A 25,199-nucleotide genomic window follows, 5' to 3' on the forward strand; every position below is an offset into this window, starting at 1 on the left:
ATGGGGAAAAAATGGTGTTATTCTAAAGTAGGATTTTATGTTCCTAGCGGCCTCATGGTAGACCAAAATGGTTAGAAGTTACAAATGAGCAGTCCAAGGCAAAATCTGTCCCTAAAACAAGAGAACCACCTCTTACCTCTAATAAAACAAGACAAATGGTTCTCAAACTTTTCTACTTTATTAAGGTTAACCAACATGGGCTTTCCTGTTGGCTCGGATGGTAAGGAATCTGCATGCAATGTAGATGTGGGTTAGATCCCTGCATTAGGAAGATCCTCTGGAGAAGGGAATGGCAACCTACCCCAGTATTCTTGCCTGGAAAATTTCATGGACAGAGGAGCCTGGCAGGCTACAGTCCATGGGGTCACAGAGTTGGACATGAGTGAACAACTAACACTTTTAACAAGGTATTTATACATCTAAACATTTACTGTAAATTTTCAGTGATGCTTAGATTCTGAATTATTTCCCCATAATTAAGTTAATTTAGGCACACTGGTTTTGTGTTTTATAGAAAACGTTTATCGTTAGGTCACAAATAGGAATGAGTTATAATTTGCAAATGTTACAAAGGTGATCCCAAATCTCACCTAGTCTCTTTCCAAAACTGTAGCCACTAATTCAGTCCTTAATGAAAATAGAGACCAAACACAATTGCTTGAACTTATCACTGTGAGAGATTCTGGCAACTAAGGAATCCCTGAAAGAGTAGTAAGCTGTGATTCTTAGAAAGCTCAGAACACTGGAAAGGCTTAATTGCAAAGTATTGAACAAAAGGCCACAAATTTTCCTTTCCTAAGAGGAGCTGGGAACTAGAGATGTCATTGAATAGTGCATTGAAATGGCATTGCCTAGGCCGAGTGCTGCACAGAAACTCCAGGTCATCTCTTCTGGATCTATTATTTTGGATAAGCTTCCACTATCATAGCATGGCCCTATAAAAGAAAAAAGAAGTCCAGTTAGAGCAATGAAAGGCATGAATCCAGCCAGTATGGAGGCAGCAGAGAACCACGGAAAAGTACAGGCTTTGGAACTCAATCCTGACTCTGCCATTCAAACACTGTGTGATCTTGGGAAAGTTATTAGCCACTCTGAACCTCAACTTCCTCTATAAAATGGGGCTCATGGTGCCCACATCAAAGTATTTTTGTGAGCATTAAATTAAGTGATAGCATACAATGTGTGTGTGTACATACACCACACACATACATGCATACACATGTGTATCAAAGTCTGCCTAGTAGAGTCTGATTTCTAGTAGATGCTCCATAAGTGGCTGCTATTAAAATAAGCCACAGTGGCTTTTTTAAGCTGTATAAAAATAAACATGATACAGTGAATTTGACAACAGCTTTCTTTCTTGTGAGAAAGATGAGAAAAATGGGGGCTTTTTATTTAAAAAAAGTAAAAAGGTTACATTACTCACCCAAATCCAGAAAGCTATCAAATAACAGGGTCAGGACTTGAAACCAGATGATTCCAAAGCCTGGTCTCTTCTTTACTACGCTATGCATGTGGAGATGATGAGCTGCGGTCCCACAATAGTCAAAAGGCAGAAAACCCCTTCCCAAGCACTAGGCACAGTACAGTTACCTCCCTAGTTTAACCCTAGTGTAGAAATGTATGATGTCACGAGTCTAAATCCTATCTGATAATCATAATCATTCTTCTGGACCGTTATCAATCCAGTTAACAATTTTAACTAATCTCCCTACTTCTAGATTCAATTCAATCCCCACAATATTTATTAAGGAACTATTATTTATAAGGCACCGAGTTAAACACTGTGTGGGTACAAGGTTTTGCTACATGGTCTCTATCCTCAATCTAGTATACACTGTAGTTCAAAACAAACTGTTAAATACCCTTGATACAGGCACAAGCAAACAAAAGAACAGGGGTGGGAAGGTCTGACTGACTTGGGGTTGTCCTAGAAGGATACATAATAAGTTAGAATATTCCTTCTCCTGTTTTATTTAAGCTGTGTTATTTTCATGTTCCAAATCGATTATACTATTCTATGTCAGTGATTCTCAACTGCGGTGATTTTGCTCCCCACCCTCCCCAGAGGACATTTAGCAATGTCTGGAGATATTTTTGGTTGTCCCAACTGTGTGTATATGGTGAGACAGGGAGAGGGGGTAATGAAGGGGGTTGTTTGCTACTGTTATCTAGTGGACGGAGACCATGCTAAACACTCTACAACACACAGCATAATCCTGCCAGCCAAACAAAGAATTACCTAGCCCAAAGTGTTACTAATGCCAAAGCTGAGAAATCCTGCTCTAGATCCAATGACGAACTCCTCCTCTGATCTAATCATGTCTATACAGCACTCACTTGGCGCTTGATGAAACAATGCCAAGCTGAATCTAGTGTCTAGAATGCATCATCTCCTTCCTCACTACACTTAAACTTCTGGAGGAAAGTAATAACATTGGATATTATTCTTTGTTCATTTACAAAACCATCTAGTATTAGGTTACTAATCCTCTATGTGCTAGATTAAAAAACTAGGGAACAAACACTCAAAACCAAAGGACACTGACTGCTGTGGACTATGCGCTATGTACAACGTTGTGCACCAGTTATCTCCCCCAGTGAACCTTGGCATAGAAAGATAAGAAGGAGGGCTCCAGTCCTGACCAACCATGGTTTTCCATAAACGAAGTTACCCAGTTTAGAAAATACTTCCGATCATGAAGTCTAAAAGATTCTAACCTAAAAATAACTGACCCCTTGCTTTTTCAAAGTCTCGGAGGAAAAGCCATAAATAAAGGCTTTTAAATGCAAGATGTTTATACTTTTACATATCTTATTCATCTTGGTCAGCAACAAATAGATTCTATTATCTGGTGAAAAATCAAATCTGTTTCCAGCAGGGTTAAAAAAAAAAAACAGATTACAGCCTGCCTTCCTTTGGATTGTAGTCCCACAGTGAAATGCTACAGGTAGGAAGTTTTGTTGGTAACACAAGTAAAACAGATAGAAAAAATCTGTAGAAAACAAAATTTTCCCCAGCTAAATAGCAATAAGTTATCCAGAGGTAAATTAATTCTCCATTGTACAGTTCACTTCTCAAGAAACACAGTTTTCCTCTTGGAGAGATTTTATAGATAAGGTCTCAAGGTGACTAAATAAATGAATAAAATTTTATTATTAAAGAAGAAAATATATCAAAGTATGATTAATGATAGTATCTGATGAGGGGAAGTGATTCTAGTCTTATTTTCTACATATTTTTTGTATTTTCCATAACTTCCATAATAAGCACATAAATAAAACCTGTAAACATTATTTTAGGGGGAAAAAAATTTGGATTTAAATAGCTTCTTTCGTTCAAAGTACTCTCAGGATTGAAGCTGTACTCCCAGGCCCTCAAAAATGGGCTTTTTTTTTCCAGTTGTGTGTCATCAGAAAAATCACTCTAAGACTGTTTCGAATTAAGATAAATCAAACATTCTTGGATGAGTTTGTTTCTAAGAAAATAACTTTCTGGAAGGTATTAAGCTTCTGTGACCTACCTGCCCTCCAGCTGCACAGGCGGCAACTAGACCATACTGGCCTCCTTCCTTCCGTAACCTGTTGGCAGCTGCCATGACCAACCGACAGCCAGTGGCTCCAAACGGGTGCCCCAGGGACAGTGATCCACCCCAGTTGTTAAACTTCTCCAAAGGAGGCAATCCAACCTGGCTCCCACAAAAATAAACACAAATAAAAAGGTGAATTTACTTAAAAATCAGGCCAGGCTCTGAGTAACAGACGTAATAGCAACAGAGGGAAATAACTTTCTTAAAGACCCACCATATACTATTTTACTACAAAAGAAATTCCAAATCAATTCTGAAAGCCAAGGGCCCTGTTTATTTTTCATCTGACATCAGAGTGGATGAACCAAAGACAATTTGAATTTTTGCTTTTATTTTTTCCGAAGAATTTCCAGGAGCTATTCTTCAACTAAGAAATAAATACATGAAATAACACTCAAAAATTTTCCTAAGAAGCAGCAGCCTTCCTCTTCATATTTTTATTAGCAGGTATTAAAGTTCCAAATATTATAGTGCTTTGGAAATTCAAAGGTTTGCTTTGCAGGGGCAGGGGAGGCCACACTGTGTGGCATGCAGGATCTTAATTCCCCGACCAGGGATAGAACCCACACCCCATGCAATGGAAGCATGGAGCCTTAACCACTGGACTGCCAGGAAAATCCCTCAAGCCTATCTTTTTTTTCCTCAAGCATATTTTTAACCAGAAACTTACCTTGGCTTTTCTACCCATGTAGTTTTGTGCAAACCAATCAGAATCCATGGCCTTCAAATTAGCCAAAATCTGACCCTAGAAAGGAAAATAAATCAATAAGGACCTTCTTGTAGTAAAATCCCTCAAGACTTTCTTTCATGCATGAGTCTAACTTCAGTGCTAAGCAAATATTTAAATCAGTTTTCCGTGAATATTTTCTAAAGAAACAACCTGCTACTTCTGAAGGGCCTCAAAGAGATAGCTTCAAAAGATATGTTTTTCAACACTGTGGGTGTAGCCCTGGATTTCCTCCCAGTAGTGTTAAGTCAGTACTTCAAACATAAAGCTCTACTTGTTTCACACATATTAAATGATTATAGTCCTTTGATATGTGTCTTTAAAGTGACTTACTGAGAAAGCTTCATGAAATTCAAAAGCATCAATATCATTCATTGTTAATCCTGCCTTTTCCAGAACTTTTGGAGTAGCATATGTTGGTCTGAAAAGAAAAAACTCAGTGATACGATATTAAAACTTTCATTTTTAACTAAAGAACTCTTTCATATTCCCCAAACTGAATTTTACATAGTTATTAGAAGGTCCTCTACTCATTTACTGATTCTACTGTACAAACAAAGTGTTGTTGATACAACAGTAAACTAAACAGACACGGCCTCTGCCCTCTGCAGTCGATATTCTAGACTCAGAGAAAGAGATAACAAGCAAGTTGACAATAAAAGAGAAGGGCAAGTTAATCATGTGAAGAGCCACAAGAACATAGAGCTCAAACGGCAGAGCATAAGGGGCATGGCTAGTTAAGTGACATGATGGAGGCTAGTGAAGGTACAGCCTTGTGAGGAAGGGAGAGGAGTCTATCTAAACATTGGGAGGCTTTCATAAAAAGCTATTCTGATTGTGTTGCAGAGTAAGTAGCAGTATAAAAACATGCTTATGACATCTTAATGTAAAAGAGGATATAAAGTTGTATATATGTGATAACTGTAGTAGAAAAGCATAGGGAAAAGTAGAAAAGTTATAAAACGATAACACAACATAAAGGATTATTATTTTAAAAACCCAACTTACAAAACAATTATGAACTCAGTGCTTTATATACTTTTAAAATCTATGTAATAAACATGGGTAACCAATATTTTCTAGAATAATCCAAGAATATACATTGCTACCTACCCAAGTAAAAGCTGATCTTTTGGATCCTGGGACACGTACATGAAATCCCTAGGTATAAAACAGAAGGGTGAGCTCTGTACTAAAGTAAAGAAACCAGAGGAAACTTACTTGAATACTTACTTTACCTCAGATATGCCTTCGGCTTATAACCCATGGCCAGAGCTTTTTCCTCTGCCATAATCAGCACTGCAGACGCACCATCAGTCTGAAATATTAATTGGAACAAAAATGTTAAATAACTGCAGCCTACCTGGTGCTATTTCTTCAGCCGTCTTCTATATTCTGTTCCTCAATTTACCAACGCATCACACTTACAGAGTGACTCTCTGTAACAAAATCTTTCCATTTTATCCATCATTAAGTCACAATTTTACACACACACTGACCCATTTTTGGCAGATGAGGGTAGAAAAATCTATTCAAAAAGTATCATAATTATCAAAATGAATGATGAGAATTGGTAGCTCAATATGTATTCATAGTAAACTAGAAGTTTTTTGCTTTTGGCACAGAATATGAGGAATTTTATGAATTAATCCTCCCCAAAATCTCTTATTTACTGATTTATTTTTATTTTCTGGACTGCTTCTCAGCTGTTTCCTGCCTGTGGCTTGTACATGATTTTTTTCAATTTAAAGACTCTATAACAAGCAAACCAAGAAGAAGAAGTGAGGGACAAATTAGTACTACTCACAAAAGCCCTTTACTACTATTTCAAAAGAAAAAGCTAAAAAAAAAAAAAAAACCCACAAAAATTCCAAAGGAAAAGAAACTACTCTCTAGAATTGACAAAATTAAAACAATCTCTACCGTAATTTCAGACCATATTTTTGTAACTCAGTAACTCTGAAGAGGCTATGCAGCCACTACCAATAAGGTGGCCATAAAGTCTGGAAACACAGGTGACTATACCTAATAACATCACATTACTATATTCAATGTGCAATTGTGAAAAACTGCAATGAATACGGTGCATTAACAGCATCTCTGAAAACCCATGTATCTGTGATGTATTACTTCTAATGACTTGTGTTTCTGATTTTGATGAATAAACCTGAACCTTCTGCACACCTCACAAGTATTTAAGGGGGTTCAGATTTGCCAAGAGTGTAACCGATGCCATATGAACCTATCATCCAATTTGGTTTTAGAAATAACCACCTAACCAGTCCTTCACTGCTCAGGCTTTACCAGGTGGTACACCATCCTGTTAAAATCACCTCAGGTATTCTTTCCTAAGCTCAAGAGCAGGCATTAAATTGTCATTTATCAAGGTCAAATAAGTCAAACATTTGCCTGTGTTTCTTTCTAGACTGTATGTCTGGGTAGGAGAATGATACTGTAAAAAGAAACACTGACCAGATTAACTATATCCTGAAGACTGCACCCAAGGTAGTAGGAGGGAAATCACATCTCACAGCAGAAGCAGAATCAAGAGGGACATTTAATAGAGGAGGAAAGAAAAAAAACCCAAGCAAGGACATGAAGCTACCTGCATATAAGTAAAATAACAACCAAAAATGCGGGTAGATTTACTCCATGATGCTTATAGGAAAGTAATTTGGGGGTCAGCATAAAACATAATTTTCTAACAATCAGAACTAGAAAAAGTATCTTGTCACTCTCTCTGCCTACTTTTCAAGTCTTATGTTGCTCAGTTGCTAAGTTGTATCAGACTCTCTGTGATCCCATGGACTGCAGCACGCCAGGTTTCCCTGTCCTCCAAGTTGTAGACGACTCCCTAAATTCATATCCTGTGTTCCGACCAGGCTTTTCTCCAGAGGCCCTTTGCTCTCCTAACCCTCAAAGTTGCATTTGCCATTCCCTTTGCCTAGAAAGCCTTTTATACACTTCCTGAATTGGCTTGTACTCTTCCTTCAAGATTCACTGATCAAGTATTACCTCCTCTAAGAAGACTCTCTTACTCACCCAACTATGTATCTTCTCCAAGAGTCAATGCTTACAGTCATCACAGAACTTTCTCACTACAATTAACTATTCTTTTTATCTCCAGTGCCCAGCACAGGCAGGCAAAATTTTTTGACTGCTGAAGTGACTGAAGAGAACAGCTTTTTTTTTTTTTTTTTTGAGAACAGTGTTTTTGTATTAGAATGCTGACTGGATCAGGTGACTTTCATAGCTTTAAAAACCGATTCTATTTTAATAGTCTTTGTAATAGGTAAGTATATTTTATTTATTTTTGGCTGTGTTGGGTCTTTGTTGCTGCGTAAGGGCTTTCTCTAGTTGTGGCAAGTGGGGGCTACTCCCTAGTTGTGGTGGGCAGGCTTCTCATTGTGGTGGCTCTCTTTGTTGTGGAGCACAGGGTCTGGGCATGTGGGCTGTGGCCAACAGTAGCTGTGGCCAACAGTAGCTGAGGCAGGTGGGCTCATGAAAAGTTGTTGCTGAACCACGAAAATATGCCAGGATTCTTGGCCTCCAGAGGAGAAGAATTCAATCTGGGGCCAGAGACGAGGCTTGAAAGCTCAGAGCTTTTGCGTACTAAAGTTTTATTAAAGTATAAAGGAGATAGAGAAAGCTTCTGACATAGGCATCAGAAGGGGGCAGAAAGTGTTAGTGTTAGCAATGGAGTTATACACTCTCCAATTAGTCATTACAATGAATCAAAAGAATGTCTGGAGGTTGTAAAGACCTCAGCAGACCTACTCCCATAATTTACTTTAAGATAACAGGATTAGCCAGAAGGTTTAATCCAGAGACTGTCCTCAGGCAGGATACGTTATTGTTATATAATCCTAAGGAATGTAGAGGAAAAAAAAAAGTTTGTCCTTTCTTCCTCCTTGAGAATTCCAGACCCCTCTCTCCTTGGGGACCCCTGGACTTACCAACCTGCCTAGGAAATGACTCTCATTCCGTAGTTGCGGCTGGTGGGCTCTAGAGCTCTGGCTCAATAGTTGTGGTGCATAAGTTTAGTTGCTCCGCAGCCAGTGGAATCTTCCCAGACCACAGATTGAACCTGTGTCCCCTGCATTGGCAGGTGGATTCTTATCCACATTGCCACCAGGGAAGTCTGAGTAAGTATGTTTTTAAGTCTCTATTTGTAATACACACAAGTACATTTATTTTAGGCTTTCCTATTGAGAATACACAAATATAAAAGATCATTGCTGCTGCTGCTGCTAAGTCGCTTCAGTCGTGTCCGACTCTGTGCAACCCCATAGACACCAGGCTCCCCCGGCCCTGGGATTCTCCCGGCAAGAACACTGGAGTGGGTTGCCATTAAATAGCACACATAGTTACCAGGAAAGAAGAATTTGCAGCTGTCACTGTGCCATAGGGCTTGATGAATGCAGGTTTTAGTTTGGCCATCTGATCCAGAGAGGAAGGGCGAATGCCATTATCTTGTGTAACTGTATCTCTTCCTATAAAAATATGAAATTTTTAACTCTAAGCTCAATAAGCATTATATATCTTCTACAGAGAAATATGCTTTAAAATTCCAAGAACAAATAAAATATAAACCATAACTATTCACTAAAAAGAAGGCTCTTTATAGTTATCAAGATATTACCAAATATGAAAGCAAACTCTTGAGACATTTGGGAAATAATCTAAATGATTTAACATTAAAAAGGATAACTTATTTTCTTAAGATATTTATTTATATGTGGCTCTTCTTTACAGAAGTCTTATAAATACAGAACTTTAAAAACAGGCATGCACATAAGAACTAAAATATATCTGCCAGACCTAAAGGAGATTTATAAAACATCTCTTTAAAATGCTTACATATGTTACAACAAAAATTGAAACCTGAGTCAATGTTTAAGAATAAAAGCTGAGTATTTCGGAAATATTCATTGAAAAGTCACTTCGGGTTTTTGGAATTTTAGAAGAAATTCAGAACTCTCTAACAATATCAAGAAGCATTTCCCTTTACAAAGCTGAGTGAACTGTTTTACCTGGTACTTTGAAGGGCACAACATCAGAAAGGAGTCCTTCATCCTGTGCCCTTTTGGCCAGGCTGTGAGAGCGCAGTGCGTATTCATCCTGCTCCTCCCGAGAAATAGCAAAGGCAGCAGCCAATCGGTCTGCAGAGTGGCCCATGGTCTCACTGGTGGAGAACTCACTCACTGCAGGAAGCTGGGAAAGGAGATAATCGGGACCAGGTACACTGTTATATAACAGGTGCTATACCACACCTAGGGCTATCTGGGAAAGTTAAAGTCTACGATCAATCAAGATCAGGACAAGGGAAGTTCTTTGTGCGCAAGGCATCTCTAAAAAGGGCTTACAAATTCAAATCTTCTGGTATTTTTTTCTCTGTCTTGACCTAATAATTAACCTTTTCTTGTAACTAACAGAATTCACAGCTATTAGAACATAACTGAACCCATGCCTCTTATCTAACACTAAATCTCTGCAGTGGGATGCTTTGGCAACAGAAGTCTTTATGTTAGCATTCAGGAGTCTTACCTCTGGCGATAGGAAATTCAATCTGAATTTAGAGATTACAGAGAGTCGCTGAGCCAGAGTCTTGGCCTTATTGAGATCCAGCATCATTTTCCTCATTTTCCTTGAATGGCGAATAGGGATGTCAGACATCAACTCTACACCACCTGCCACGACCACATCACACTGGCCGGAGGCAATCAGGCCGACAGCTATAGGGCACAGGCACAGGTTGTATGCACATGAGTATCTGTTGCATAAACTAACAGACCACTGGCAATTTAGGCTTCTTTTTATTTTTCTTAAATTTAGGCTGGACTTAAAAATTGTACGATAGTTATTAGCATTGTACAACATGTGTAATGCTGGTTTTTATCTTTTCAGAGGGATTAGGATAATTTTTTTGAATGACTCAAAATACATTCAATGCACTAGAGAAAAACAAGTTTCATTCAGGCTACAGGGACATCAACCTTCAGAAGTATCGACTGGACCAATTCTCAAACAAATCATATCTAAAGTAGAACATGTGGCATATTTCATATGTTCCCAGCTTCAGTTTTGGTAACAACTCTTTATCCTATAAAGAGAATTTCGGTTTCTACTACAATCTAGATAAAGTATGGCTTTTAGATGTAAGGCAGCCCCCTGCCCTCTGGCCACGGGCAAGCATTATGTTGCTCTAACTGGAAGCAGTCACATGCTGTGCAGAGTGGAGAATGCCCCCATTTCTGCCTCCAGCTTATTCCCTGCCACCTTTATGGTGGGCTGGCCACTTGGCCTTGATGTCACTAAGAGCATATATGATCACTGTATCTTTCAGGTTTCCTGTCTTTTCACAGTAAGGGCTGGTGCTACAAAATGTTCCACAGATTTGCTAAGTTTGTTGTGAGAATTTGTAAATAATTATAAAAAGGCCAAGATGTGGGGGGAAAGTAGAGCAAAGAGCTGTACCATCCAAGTCAGTGATTTATCGCTATGATGATGATAGAGGGAGGAGGGCCACCATCTTCATGGGGGAATATCATGCTAGAATCACCTAATCTTAAAACCTAGCAGGTGATAAACTCCTCCTGCCTCAAATCCAGAAGCACCTCCTCCGTTTAATAATCCCTGTGATAGCCAGCCACACTACTGATGAAGAAATTACACAAATGGTTGTGGTCCTCAGGTATCGAGGGTAAGAAAAAGGTGGAGAACTACCGTCAAAAACAAAAAAATGTAAATGGTACCTTATTTTCTGAAACGCAAATTCAGAGATCATTTATTTCTGTTAAGAATAATGTTTAATGATCATAGAAAAGACAAAGGAGAACCAACATGTACCTTCTGCTGTCAAAAAACGACAACATACCTGTGGTCATGGCTTGGTTGGAAGAGATGCAAGCCATGGTGACAGTGTGAGCAGGAGTCTTGTCAGAGAAGCCGGCTCCGAGGGCAGCCTTCAGGAAATACAGTGAACGCAATGATCACTTATAAAGGAAGTGCAATATGTCAATATGTGAGTGGTGCTGTGAGCAGTACTTCACTGTATGGTAAATCAGGAAAGGAGATAATATCTCACAGAGGAATATTTAAAATACAATTGAGTCCATCATGGAAATGGTTTATGAATTTTTTATCTAGTCGTTAACCAACAAGCATTGCCAAATTCCTTGCAATGATTTTCTAGTGTGGTATACAAGCCTACAGTCCTCTGGCAGTTTACCTCCTCTCTTAGCAATGCTTTTCCCAGCACTTCTAAGAACATTAATATATAATTTGATTTTAACTCATTTAAATTTTCAAATAGACCTAAAGCAAACCTGCTACATATGGTTGGTGGAATGATGAAATATATCATGGGGTGAGATTCTCATGACCTGTGTTCCTGCAGTTATAAGGCTTAGAAGTAAAGCAAAGTCATCAGACATGAAAATAATTTCTAAAGAATTGACCATTCATCAACAGATTCCCACACAGGTCCCTGACTTGCTCTATGTTTATCTCTACTTTCACTGACTGCCTGATATTTCAGACAGCGCACTGTCCATCCAAAGCAATTCCGATTTGGAAAACATGCCAAGTATCCAAGAGTTCAAGTGAATGAAAAAATTTTGGAAACATGCCTTGGTCACAGTGAGTCTGAAAAATAAGGACTGGACCAGTTAACAACTGGAAACAAGGAAACTGGTCAGGAAGATGACATAAGAGGTGTTTCAAAAGAGAATTAATTTGAAGGACTTTGAGAAAAACTGAGGCCCTCCATTAATCTTGCAAAAATGGAAATAAGGATGTCTATTATTTTATTATACTATTTATTGAGTTAATTACACTGCCCCCCCAAAAAATGAATGCCTGATTCTATTTTTGTTCATGTAAAGAACTGATGCATAGGTACAAAAATAAAATATTCAATACTTATTTTTATAATATTAAAGTTTCACTTTAAAAACAAAGCTCTCAACACCTCATGTCCCCGACCACCACCACTTACTATGAAATTATGGTTCCTATTAAGGGAATTAATTTTTTCTGAAACTATTTAACGATCCTCAGAATACAAGATTTCCTATCATTTGGTAAGATTAACATGCTTCCAAAGCCGAGATTAGAGGGTTCAGTTTCTTAACTGATTTTCAGCTTTATACTTCACTTTGCTGAAAAGTACCTACTGGCAACTGCATGTCAGCCTCTTGATGTAAACCAACCCAAAAGGAAGAGAAAGGCAAGTCTCCACTGAGAAGGGGAGAAGAGCTTCCCAGTGAGGCAAGGGTAAAGGGCGCTCAGGTCGTAATGGCCTGATCCTCATGCAATCCTTTCTAGCAAGTGTCACACCCTTGGCCCCAAGTGACTCTCAGGACTGAAGGAACTTTAAGTAGAAGTGGTTGCTGGTGAACCTTGTCTCTGTGCTTCTATTTAAAGTCTGAATAGATCTCAAGGCAAGCTTAGGCTCTAGATGGTGCAATGAAGGGAAAGGAGGAAGATATCTCTTAGATAAATTGGAGAGCAAGGAAATAAGCTGAGGCTTTCAATAAAGTCAGGTTCATGGGAACTCAGCATTAGAAGTCTTTCAGGATGTTATTATTACTCTGTTACCACAGACAAGAGGTTCTGAAAGTTTTCTTGCTGGAAGTCACAGCAGCCTTCAGGTTGCAAAATGACTTTAAAAAGACATTCTTATATTCCCGGAGTTCAGCCTTTAGTATTATTAGTACAGGGCCAGGAGAAGAATCTACCACATATCAATCAATAGCTGAGATTTGCACATGGATATAAAATTTCCAGAAAAAAAATTTAGAAAAAAACAAGGCTAGATATATATATCTAGATATATCAAGAATAGACATATAGAGAAAATGGAAACAGATTCAACATTTACTTTTAACTGCTCTTGTAAGAGTCACTTTGGGTTTTTTTCTAGAATATAAGAATTGAAAATGTATTATGAATAATTTGATATATTCATGAAATTATCATGTTTGATACATTTAGAAGTATGAAGATCAAGGAAACTCCAAAAAATTAGGAGGTGGGGAAAAAACCTCTTCCTGTTCTTAATCCCTTCCTGCCTCCCTTACAATATACAACAGTTGATTATTGTGGACTTGAGTAACACCAGGCCTTCAGCAGTTTGAACATTTACTGATGAGTAAAAAGGTGGGACAAAACACATACTTCCAGTCCTACTCCTTTTCCTTTTTCTTGGCTGACAGTGGTGAAAGTTACGGCCCTTCCAACTATACTGAATGCAAGCACAAACTAGAAATACAGAGAATGCTCAGCACACTGAAATGTGCTTTGGAGCCAACTTTATCCAAACAGCCACTTGCGAATGGAAACAAAGCTCAGAAAATGTTTTTGGAGTCTTCATTATGAAATGACTGTGAGACATGCTGCACAAGTGCCAAGGCCTCTCACTATGTCAGTTGCTCAATAAACAGTACATGGAGCGTTGCCAACTGGGGTAAAGGTAAACTCCTATGAAATAGTTAAGAAAAAAAAAAAAGCCCTATGTGTCCACTAGTCAAAGGGAACAAATGAATAGGCACAACTCCCTCCAACAAAAACCATGGGTATGAAATAAGTTCTCTGTAAAATGGAAATTTTAAGTTGATTGGCGGTCACTGTATTTCAGATTACAAAAAGTCACATCAGCCATGCTTTGCCCAAATCTCTGTTTTCCTAAAAGAAACACAAACATATCCAAAACCAGCTCAAATAATTGATTTGATTTATAATATAGCATAAACATATACTAGTATAGTGTACATCATTTGATTTATAATTTTTTTAAATATAAAATAATTCAAATAGTAAAATCACATTTTTAATTAAATATAACTTTGGTGAATTTTAATAGCTTTTAAAGAATAAATTCTATTAACTAAAATTCAAATTTATTCTCCTATCAATCTCTTCAAACAACATAAAGTTTGACTCACCTCTCTAGCCACATTGCTTGTTTTCACTTCCTGTATAACTGTGCCAAAGATGATATAATCAACAACATCCTTTGGGACGCTGGTCCGATGCAACAAACCCCTGCAAGCAGAAGTTAAAAGCAAAGAAACATTTCATACATTCAAGACAGTGCCACAGATCATCACATAAAACATTACAGTTAACTCTGGTTAAAAGGTTAACTTTGAATTTAAGAAAGCAAAGACTGTATCTTTTCCTTAATTTGACAAGCATGTGGCACACTATCAAATAAATTAAAGACTGATTTAAAAAGTCAACTTTTGATGCTCAATTGGCAATAAGAAGTTAAATAGGAAGAATCATCAATAATTTGGAATATAATCTATAAAAATTTTGAATCACTCTGTTGTACCTGAAATACTGTAAATCAACAATACTCCAATAAAAAATGAAAGAAAAAAAATAACTTGGAATAGGATAAAACAGATACATAAACCAAAGTTTTCAGTCAAAAAGAAAAGAGAAATAAATAGGAAATTAAATAGATGAAGTAAAATCCCAAACATGTTAAATTTAAATTTGAAATATCAATATAAACACATCATTTTTTTGAAAAGGAAAGCTACTCTTTATGTAAAAATACCAACCAATAAATATAGGAGGAATAAAAGAATAAGTAAAGTCAAAATTTTATAATCTGTAACATAATAAATAATCCAGGCAAAAATTATCAATGAATGCTAAAGCCACTTGGTCGAAGGTTGCTGGGGAAAATGGTGTTAAGATATCACCTTACAGATGATTTACTAATTGCAAAAAAAAAAAAAAAGCACATTTATCATCAAAAGATCTGGTGGTTTGACCACTCTGACTAAAGGGTTCGATTTAACATTACACATCATGTGCCTCCTGACATGATGCAAGAGCCATTGCTTTACCTATGAGCATTCTTACCAAAAATGTTTAACCGGAATATAATCAAGCTTAAAGATAAACTTTCAGTTTACAGGAAATTCACCGAGGGAAGTTAAATATTACTACAAAGACACATCCAGAATGTGGGACATTCTATAAAACAGCTGACCTGGACCTTTCAAAAAGTCACTATCATGGGGAGTGGTTTGGGGGGATGTCCTAAATTAAAAGAGACTAAAGATATACATTCATTTGCATAATAATATGAATTCTGACCGGATCCTGGTCTGCCAGGAGACCTGGGTTCAATCCCTGGGTCAAGAAGATCCCCTGGAGGAAGGCAAGGCAACCCACTCCAGTATTCTTGCCTGGAGAACCCCCATGGACACAGGGTCCTGATGGGCTACAGTCCATGGGGTCTCAAAGAGTTGGACATGACTGAGCAACTAAGCACAGCACACATGGCAAAATGGTAACAATTACTAAAGCTAAATGAGGAATCTTCATGTCTCATTCTAGGCTTCTTTCTTGATAAATACACACCTCCACCCCCACCCCACCAGGGATACGAAATTCTGAGGATGCTCACGTCCATTAGGTAAACATGGCATAGAACAGTTGGTCTTCTGCATACACAGGTTCTGCATCTGGATTTGCATAATCTGTTCAGCTATCCTCATACAGTAATGAAGTTTCTGAGGTAACCATCAAATATACGTATTGGCTTTTAGCCTGATCAGTCTAGTCCTACACTATTTATAATCTGCAGCTAGCTAGAGTACGTTAAGGAATACTATCATGCCAAGAGATTGTCAAGCCTGCAAAATAAAGATCATTGACATTCATCACCTGCTTGAATTTGTGTAGCACACATGGCTAAAATGAAGACTAGATGAATCTTATAAAATCTACTGAGTGTTTTTTCTCACTGTATAAAGTTAACATATCTTAGCTATGGGAATTCTATTAGACATGCTATTTCAAGTGTAAATAAGATCTAAAATGCAACTGCATTTACTTACGAAAGTGCTGCTCTAGCTAAATCATGTGGCATCAGGTCTTTATATCTGGAGGAAGAAAACAAGTAATTTAACCAAAAGCCTCAGTTCAGTTCAGTCACTCAGTCATGTCCGACTGTTCGCGACCCCATGAATCGCAGCACGCCAGGCCTCCCTGTCCATCACCAACTCCCGGAGTTCACCCAAACTCACGTCCATCGAGTCAGTGATACCATCCAGCCATCTCATCCTCTGTCGTCCCCTTCTCCTCCTGCCCTCAATCCCTCCCAGCATCAGAGTCTTTTCCAATGAGTCAACTCTTCGCATGAGGTGGCCAAAGTATTGGAGTTTCAGCTTTAGCATCAGTCTTTCCAAAGAACACCCAGGAATGATCTCCTTCAGAATGGACTGGTTGGATCTCCTTGCAGTCCAAGAGACTCTCAAGAATCTTCTCCAACACCACAGTTCAAAAGCATCAATTCTTTGGCACTCACCTTTCTTCACAGTCCAACTTGCACATCCATACATGACCACAGGAAAAACTATATCCTTGACTAGAGGGACCTTTGTTGGCAAAGTAATGTCTCTACTTTTAAATATGCTATCTAGGTTGGTCATAACTTTCCTTCCAAGGAGTAAGCGTCTTTTCATTTCATGGCTGCGATCACCATCTCCAGTGATTTTGGAGCCCCCAAAAATAAAGTCTGACACTGTTTCCACTGTTTCCCCATCTATTTGCCATGAAGTGATGGGACCAGATGCCATGATCTTTGTTTCCTGAATGTTGAGCTTTAAGCCAACTTTTTCACTCTCCTCTTTCACTTTCATCAAGAGGCTTTTTAGTTCCTCTTCACTTTCTGCCATAAGGGTGGCATCATCTGCATATCTGAGGTTATTGATATTTCTCCCAGCAATCTTGATTCCAGCTTGTGCTACCAAAAGCTTTAATAAAAAATGTTTTTCATTCTATTTGAAATATCTAAAGAAATGAGCTAACCATAAGCTGCTATTAATATAAAAGCACTTAACATCATTCCAAACAAAGAAACAGTGTGACTTTGGTCTTTGTCATCCTTAAAACTCTGACAAGTCTTGACTCCTTTTAAGCTAAAAACTGAACAAAAATCCTGCCCACTGTCTTACTGTTTAGCATGACATAATGGCAAATATTCTTTAAAACTAAACCCCACTGTTTTAAGTTCCCTTTTATTTTTTAAAAATTCATTAGTTATTTTGTGATGTCTAAAGGGACATGAGGGATATATTAGGACTTTTAAAGAAAACTTTGATTTAAAGTTATCTCAGGTTTTACAAAGAATTGGAAAGACAGAACAGAGTTCCTCCATACCCTTCACCCTGCTTCCTCTAATGCTAATCTTATGTAACATGATGCACTTGTCAAAACTAAGAAATTAACACCAGCACAATACTACTCTCTAAGCTTGATCTGACCTCATCAGTTTTTCCACTAATTCCCTATGACTGGTCTGTGCCAGGTTCCAATCTATGCATTTACTTGTCATGCTTCCTTAATCTCCTCCAATGTGTGACAGTTTCTTAGTCTTTCCTTATCGTCCTTAACCTTGACACTTGGAAGACTGGGGTTATGGACATCAGGGAAGAGTATCACAGAAGTAAAATACCCTCTGCTTCTTATCAGAGTGAACGTGATAGCAACACAACTTCTTTCTAGCGATATTAACTCGGTCACTTAGTTGAAGCAGTGTCTGCCAGTTTGCTTCATTATTTTTCCCTTTCTGAACTCAATTTATTAGAAGAGAGTCACTTCTGGCCCTTACTCAAGGGAAGAATTAAGTTTCACTTCCTAGTGGGAAAAGTAACAAAGAATTTGTAGACACATGTTAAAATCCTCACAGTAGTTAATAAATATTTCGAGGGAGAGAATTGAGACTATGCCAATATCTTGTTCCTTCTTAACCTTTCTCACCCACTAATTTTAGCATTCATTCCTAGATCCTGGTTGCAGCAGCTATTCTTGTGATGATTTATCTGTTTTCCTCATTCCTTCTGTATTTATTAATTGAAACTCTTCAAGAAAGACTTGTCTTTTCTCTTTTCTTTATTCAATCATTTATTTATATCAGATTGGATTCATAGATATCTCATGTTTTGAGTTATAGTATAACATTATACTATTGTAATTTATTTTATTATTCAAATTTTCCTAATTTTTGTCATTGGAAGTTATTTTAGGTTGGCCCTGTGTTTTTTTGACATGCCCCCTTTTTAAAGCATTTCTTTACTTTCTGGAACTATGAAATGTTCCAGATGCATCTGGATTAAATAAGAATATTTATTCTTTAAATTCCTGAAAATCAAAACCTAAAAATTCAGAAATGTTTTTATTTTTACTGTGAATCACTAGAAGAACCATCAGCGATTTAAAAAATCTTTTATAGGGAAAACCAGTTCCCTATAGAGCAGAGTAACAGGCAAAAGTGAATCAATTTTAAAATGTCTAAACAACAATTATCTATCATTTTACAATTTTTCTTCTCATGCTCCTATAACTCCCTCTTAGCCAGGATGCTGAAAGATTCCCACATGCCACTGCTGGAGTATATTCCTAAGAGTGCTTCCAAAATACTTCTAAAATACCTATAGGTCTTTCAAGTGACACAAGTTGAAAGCAAAGCTTCTTCAAATTAAACAGAAAAATATCTTTTTCCATCTAGAAAATTATTTTCTATTTTAGAAGACTCATTTGTTACCTCAATCATAAGATTAATAATATGATTTAACTATTTGTCTTCTTTATAAATTCTCTCTGTATTATTTTTAGTCATTTTTGTTTTGCACATGAATAGTACCTTAAAATTTTTATTCCTTCTTCTCTATTAACTATATTTGCCTACCATTACTCAACCTTCTTCTCTGTGCTACTAAATTACTCATGAACTTTATCTTCTTTCTCAATTAGGATTCTAAATTCAACTAAAACATAATAATAAAAAATAACAAAAGGAATATAGCCTATACCAATGAGCTGAATATCTCAAATTTCACCTTTGATAGTTTGATACCAACTATCAAAGGAAATGTGTAAATGATATCTTTGAGCATGTTCATATTTTTTTAACAGCTAGTAAAACAGTTAGAATCAAACTTCTACACAGTATACAAACAGCCTTTACCAAAAAATGGCCTTTCTAGTCAATAATTTTCTTCTCCTGATGGAAGTTTCTTTTTCTACCCTGCTGCTGCTAAGTACAACAAGGATCCACTCTGCTGCTAAAGCTTCTTACTCTTACTACTGCTGTGTCCATACAAGAAAGTTATTATATTGAGAAAAGAGAGTGAAGAATCTTCACCATTTACTTACCTAAGAAGATATTCTCTAGGTCCTAAACCACTATTTAAAAATGAACGTTTCTTGTTCCTGTATGTACATGCATGCATGCGTGCACAGACATATACATACACACATGCACACACAAGTCCGTATCTTCCATAAATGGTGGCATTATACACAATGCTCTAAACTTTGCTTTTTACATCTAACATATCTTCAAGATTTTTTTCATATTAGTATAGAAAGGTCTCATTATTTTTAGCAGATACTCAACTTTTCTTAGCTTGTTTTTAAGTTAGTGACTGCTAGTTCAAAACATGAACATCGAAACAATCTTAACAGAATACAACTAATGTTTCATTTAATTTTTACTTAGTTCCCAAAGTCCATCATCAACTTTTAGAAAGACTGGGCCTCAGCTGGGAACAGAAAAGGAGAAAGGAAGTCTAGGGGAACAGTAGTTAGGTTCTGGGGGACTTGAGGGTTGGTCTAGGACCATTGTTATTCCATACATCTGGGGTTGTTGCTGTACCAGGATTTGGACCAGTCCATCGATTCCAATTCTGGTAACTTCCAGAAAGCCAAAGCAGCAGATTAAAGTCCCTTCAAGATGCCCATGGCCTCAGTATTTAAACTTCTGAAGAGGCACAGAAACAGTGTACTTCTCTCCAGATGAGGAAAGGGCATCTGTTGGAAGCAAGCTACCTAGTCCCACACTAGGTTTTCAAAATACAGCTAGTTCAGTCTAACACTATACTAGACTAGCTCATGAGAAAAGATGAAAAACAGATTCTGCCACTCTATTTCACTACTGACTTGACTTATTCTGTATTAATTTCATGAAAATATTATTTATGTATTAGTTGACTAGCAATATTATTAGGGGCTTCCTTGGTGGTTCAGATGGTAAAGTATCTCCCTGCAATCCAGGAGACCTGGGTTCAATGCCTGGGTTGGGAAAATCCCAGGAGAAGGGAATGGCAACCCACTCCAGTATTCTTGCCTGGAGAATTCCATGGACAGAGGAGCCTGGCGGGCTACAGTCCACATGGTCGCAAAGAGTTGGACACGACTAAGTGACTAACACTTTCAGCAACAGTATTGCCTACTGGGTTAATTCACAAAGGTTCCTTTTGAAAACACCTTAAAAGAAGGAATAAATAAACTATATGGGGTGATGGATGTGTTAATTAACTTGATTGTGGTAATCATTTCACAATGTATATACACATTAAATGTAGGTCAAAAAGCAACAGAACCAGATGTGGAACAACAGATTGGTTCAAAATTGAGAAAGGAGTACATCAAGGCTGTATATTGTCACTCTCCTTATATAACTTATATGCAGAGTATATAAGTTATATCATGTGAAGTGCTGGGCTGGATGAATCACAGGCTGACATCAAAATTACCTTGAGAAATATTAACAACCTCAGATATGCAGAGGACACCACCCTAATGGCAGAAAGCAAAAAGGAACTAAATAGCCTCTTGATGAAGGTGCAAGAATGAAAAAGCTGGCTTAAACTTCAGCATTCAAAAAGTTAAGATTGTGGCATCCAGTCCCATCACTTCACGCAAACAGATGGGGAAAAAAATGAAAACAGTGACAGACTTTACTTTCTTGAGCTCCAAAACCACTCGGATGGTGACTGCAGCCATGAAATTAAAAGAAGCTTGCTCTTGGGAAGAAAAGCTATGACAAACCTTGACAGTGTATTAAAAAGCAGAGACATCACACACTATAAGGACCTATGCCCACAAAGGTCCATATAGTCAAAGGTATGGTTTTTCAAGTAGTCATGTACAGGTGTGAGAGCTGAATCATAAAGAAGGCTGAGCGCCAAAGAACTGATGTATTCAAACTGTGGTGCTGGAGAAGACTCTTGACAGTTCCTTGGACAGCAAGGAGATCAAACCAGTCAATCCTAAATGAAATCAACCTTGACGATTCATTGGAATAACTGAGTTGAAGCTGAAGCTCCAAAATTTTGGCCACCTGATGCGAAGAGCCAACTCATTGGAAAAGATCCTGATGCTGAGAAAGACTCAGGGCAGGAGAAGGGGGCAACAGAGAATAAGATGGTTGGATGGTATCACTGACTCAAAGGACATGAGCATGAGCAAACTCCAGGAGATAGTAAAGGACAGGGAAGCCCAGCGTGTTGCAGTCCATGGTATTGCAAAGAGTCGGACACAGCTTAGTAACTGAACAACAATATACATTGAATCATCACATTGTATACCTTAAAAAAAAAAACACATTGTATAACCTAAATATATGCAGTTTTTATTTGTTTATCATACTTCAATACAGCTGGAGAAAAAAAAAGAAAAAAGTAATAACAAGTAACGGAATCATTTCATACTCACGAAGTGCCTGATAGCAAAAATGGCGTGCGAACACCATCCACTACCACAATATTCCTTATGTTGGGTTTGGCTAGGGTTTTTTTCGATTTAGTCTGAGAAGCTTTAAGATAAAGTTCAGAGAAAAATTAATTAAAATACAAGAAGTCAGGTAAGTTTTTATATTTTAAAAGATAGACATTCTAAGAGGAATTTTATCACTCCATGCCAAATTGCATTAGTCATTTACCAAACCACTACAACTAAAAAAAAAAAGGGCTTAAGAAATTAGCAAGCATTTACAAGTTTCCAAATAAAATTTAAGGCAAATATAGAGATTAAACCTAATGATAATATCGCTTATGCTATTAATAAATTGTTTTAATCAATTGCTTGACAATCCATTTCACTGAAAGCAACCAATTAAGCCTGCCCTTAATACTAGAAGTTAGAATAACTGATAGTGTTTTATTCTTCACATAGCTTAATACTCTTGCTTTTCTATGTAGAAATAAAGGCATCTGATTGGTGACTACTGCAATTTGACAAAAACCTAGCACGCTTCCTGATTCTGTCTGACTCAATTTGTGTAGCTGTTCTGCAACATCTAAAGAGCAACCTTTCTCTAATGTTTTAATTAAAAAAATAAAACATGAGTGGTGGTCAAAAAAGAAAAAAATAAATAATACTAAAATATGGAAAGTAAAACCCAAGTTCCCTCTTTATGCCCTCTGCTGCCCTACTGCAAACTAAAGCCTATTCAGCACGAGTACATTCCCTTTTCCTCCCATCAAATCAGCGGATCACATTCCTTTGTCTTACCATGTGCCCTCTTGCACCACTATCAACATCAATGTTAAAACAAACCACTTGTAGGACAGTGTTAAACACCAATAACATGACAAGACTTAAGTCTCACAAAGGTTTACAGTACAGTTGGGGAGAGAGAAACACAAAAACTGTTTAAGAGCAATATAAAGAAGAACATTCTAAAGGTCAGAAAAATGGTATTTAACGTGGTATTCAACGTGACTTTCTCCCAGCTGGCAAGAAACAGATCTGTGTGACTGCAATAGGAATTTCTGAGTGAACATTAGAATTAGGTGACAGGTGAAATGAGATGGAAAGAAATTATTATTATTCTTTGTGAGGTTAATACATATCTATATTCTAGTTAGAGTTTAAAAGCCAAAGAAAATATATTTTTTATATGACAACATGAAATTTTTCTAGGTGAGATTAAGTAACAGACCCCTGGGAATATACTATATGTAAAGCAATATAAAAATATCATCTTGTACTTCCACTGAATTTACAGATTTCAAAGTGTTTGAGATATCTTAATAACTACTTGAGGTTAACATGGCTAAAATTATTATTTGTTAAATAAAAAAACTATAAAGCAGGGAAATGACATGATCAGTTCAAGGTCAAACTGCCCAGAAAGAAGTAGAACTGAATCAAAGCAGAGTTCTTCTGAATCTTGGTATTTTTTCTATTAAGTTATTATCCAAGTAGAAATACCGTAATAAGACCAAAATCAGAAGTCATAGATCAATATAGGACCCAGGCAAGTGAATATACAAAACTACAGCAGGTTCTGCAAAAGTATGTATTCAACAGTGAAGAAGTCTAATCTGTTGGGTTTATCAAGGGTCTAAAAGACCATATAGTATCAACAAATTTCCTTCTTTTTTCATTTCATATTGACTAAACAACCTTCTTTTATTAACTAGTCCCACAGTCACACCTATTTCAGGTATGCATCCTCTTGCACATGGACTAAGAAGATACTCAGTAACAGAAGCCTGTCACTGAAAGTGTAAAAAGTTAACTTTTGGCTCCACAACAGTCTCCAGACTATCTGGAGATTAATCATCTTTAGGACTGGGGCTTCCCTGGTGGTTTAGTGGGAAAGAATCCACCTGTAAATGCAGGAGACACGGGTTAGATCCCTGGGTCAGGAAGAGCCCCTGGAGGAGGAAATGGCAACCCACTCCAGTATTCTTGCCTGGGACAATCCCATGAACAGAGGAGCCTGGTGAGCTACAACCTGAGAGGTCACAAAGAGTTGGACGTGAGTGACTCAGCACACATGTATCTTTAGGACTGACAGGCAGTAGCTGAGCAAACTAACCAGGAAGTTCACAGAACCTCAGTGACTCCATAGGCTCCAGATCCCAGAAAGAAGCCTCCAGCCAACATCCTCAAGCCCACCTTACACCATGTACTATCATTACTGATTGGTCCTGTATTATTTTAATTTGAAGGCAACAGTGATGTTCTTATTGATCATAAAAAGGGGAGAGTTAGCAAATTAGTTTTGGTTTTTATTCAAAATTCACAAATCTAGATCCTATAATCTAACTTTTAAATCAGAAATATTTTTATTTTTTACAAATTACTGTACCTGCGGCAGCTTGTACCTGGGAGGAACTGCTCAGAGGTCTCATACCTGGAAGACAAAATCAAGTGTTTACAAAAAGCAATACAATTCCATGTTTGCACAAGATGCTTACACATTCAAATCTAATCTTAAAAAGAAAGAACAAATTAAACTTACAAAATCTGAGGGCCCATTTTGATGTATTGGGAAGATTTTTAAAAGTGAAAGTCAAGAGGGAAGTCATTCTGAAATCTGAAAAAGAAAACAAAAAGACTTTCTGGCTTATTTGAACAACCTGTACTTTATACTGTAGGCTATGATCTCTGATATCTCACCCATGGTTACTATAAAATACTTAAAAATTTACTCTATTACCAACTACCTTTCCCCTAATATTATAGCTATGTTGACATAGCTTTCACAGTATGCAAACCACTAATCTAATCATTAATCTAATTCTCACAAGGACCTGTGAAGTAAGCATGATTATTGTACTTTTTTAAGAGATGAGAAACTGAAGCATACAGGGATTGAGTAACTAGTAAGAGGCAGAGCTATGATATGAAGCCAGACAGTCTAGCTCCAGCAGTATTCTCACCTGGAGAATCCCATGACAGAGGAGCCTGGCGGGCTACAGTCCATAGGATCACAAAGAGTTGGACACGACTGAAGCGACTGAGCACGCACGCATGCTAGCTCCAGAGTTTATGTTTTTCTCTAGGGTTAAAGGGGTAGAGACTGTTGGACAGGATCAGGAAGCCACCAATGTGACTTTCCTGATTTTGATGGTTGTATTGTGATGATGTAGAATGCCTTGTGGAATATTTATATCTGAAGGGGATACACACTAAAGTATTCAAAGATAGTACAGTATCACTTCTTACCTGATATAAGAAAAAAAGTTCATACACTACACTTGCTACTTTTTTATAAGCTTGATATTTAAAAATAATAAAAATACAAAACTCCTACATATTAAAACATATTTAAAATA

The 25,199-nt window shown here is 37.3% G+C and overlaps 1 protein-coding gene across 3 annotated transcripts in view; it reads right to left on the reverse strand.

The window, feature by feature from the left end:
- Positions 1-499: 499 nt before the first annotated feature.
- The window catches only part of HADHB (hydroxyacyl-CoA dehydrogenase trifunctional multienzyme complex subunit beta), a 28,602-nt gene continuing 3,902 nt past the window's right edge, over positions 500-25,199 (reverse strand). For 2 of the 3 annotated variants that reach the window (XM_052648598.1, XM_052648599.1), the window contains exons 2-15: positions 24,383-24,457; positions 24,230-24,274; positions 21,844-21,943; positions 16,182-16,226; positions 14,265-14,364; positions 11,195-11,282; positions 9,865-10,052; positions 9,351-9,531; positions 8,689-8,810; positions 5,556-5,635; positions 5,431-5,478; positions 4,651-4,738; positions 4,261-4,335; positions 3,480-3,689 (exon numbers count right to left, since the gene is read on the reverse strand). In XM_052648598.1, the coding sequence (XP_052504558.1) occupies positions 3,480-3,689; positions 4,261-4,335; positions 4,651-4,738; positions 5,431-5,478; positions 5,556-5,635; positions 8,689-8,810; positions 9,351-9,531; positions 9,865-10,052; positions 11,195-11,282; positions 14,265-14,364; positions 16,182-16,226; positions 21,844-21,943; positions 24,230-24,274; positions 24,383-24,449 (1,437 nt within the window). In that variant the 5' untranslated portion in view covers positions 24,450-24,457. Of the gene's footprint in view, positions 936-3,479; positions 3,690-4,260; positions 4,336-4,650; positions 4,739-5,430; positions 5,479-5,555; positions 5,636-8,688; positions 8,811-9,350; positions 9,532-9,864; positions 10,053-11,194; positions 11,283-14,264; positions 14,365-16,181; positions 16,227-21,843; positions 21,944-24,229; positions 24,275-24,382; positions 24,458-25,199 lie in introns of those variants that run through there. The other variant, XM_052648600.1, reaches the window with a different exon arrangement.

Source organism: Budorcas taxicolor, chromosome 11, assembly GCF_023091745.1.
Source record: "Budorcas taxicolor isolate Tak-1 chromosome 11, Takin1.1, whole genome shotgun sequence".
Taxonomy (NCBI): domain Eukaryota; kingdom Metazoa; phylum Chordata; class Mammalia; order Artiodactyla; family Bovidae; genus Budorcas; species Budorcas taxicolor.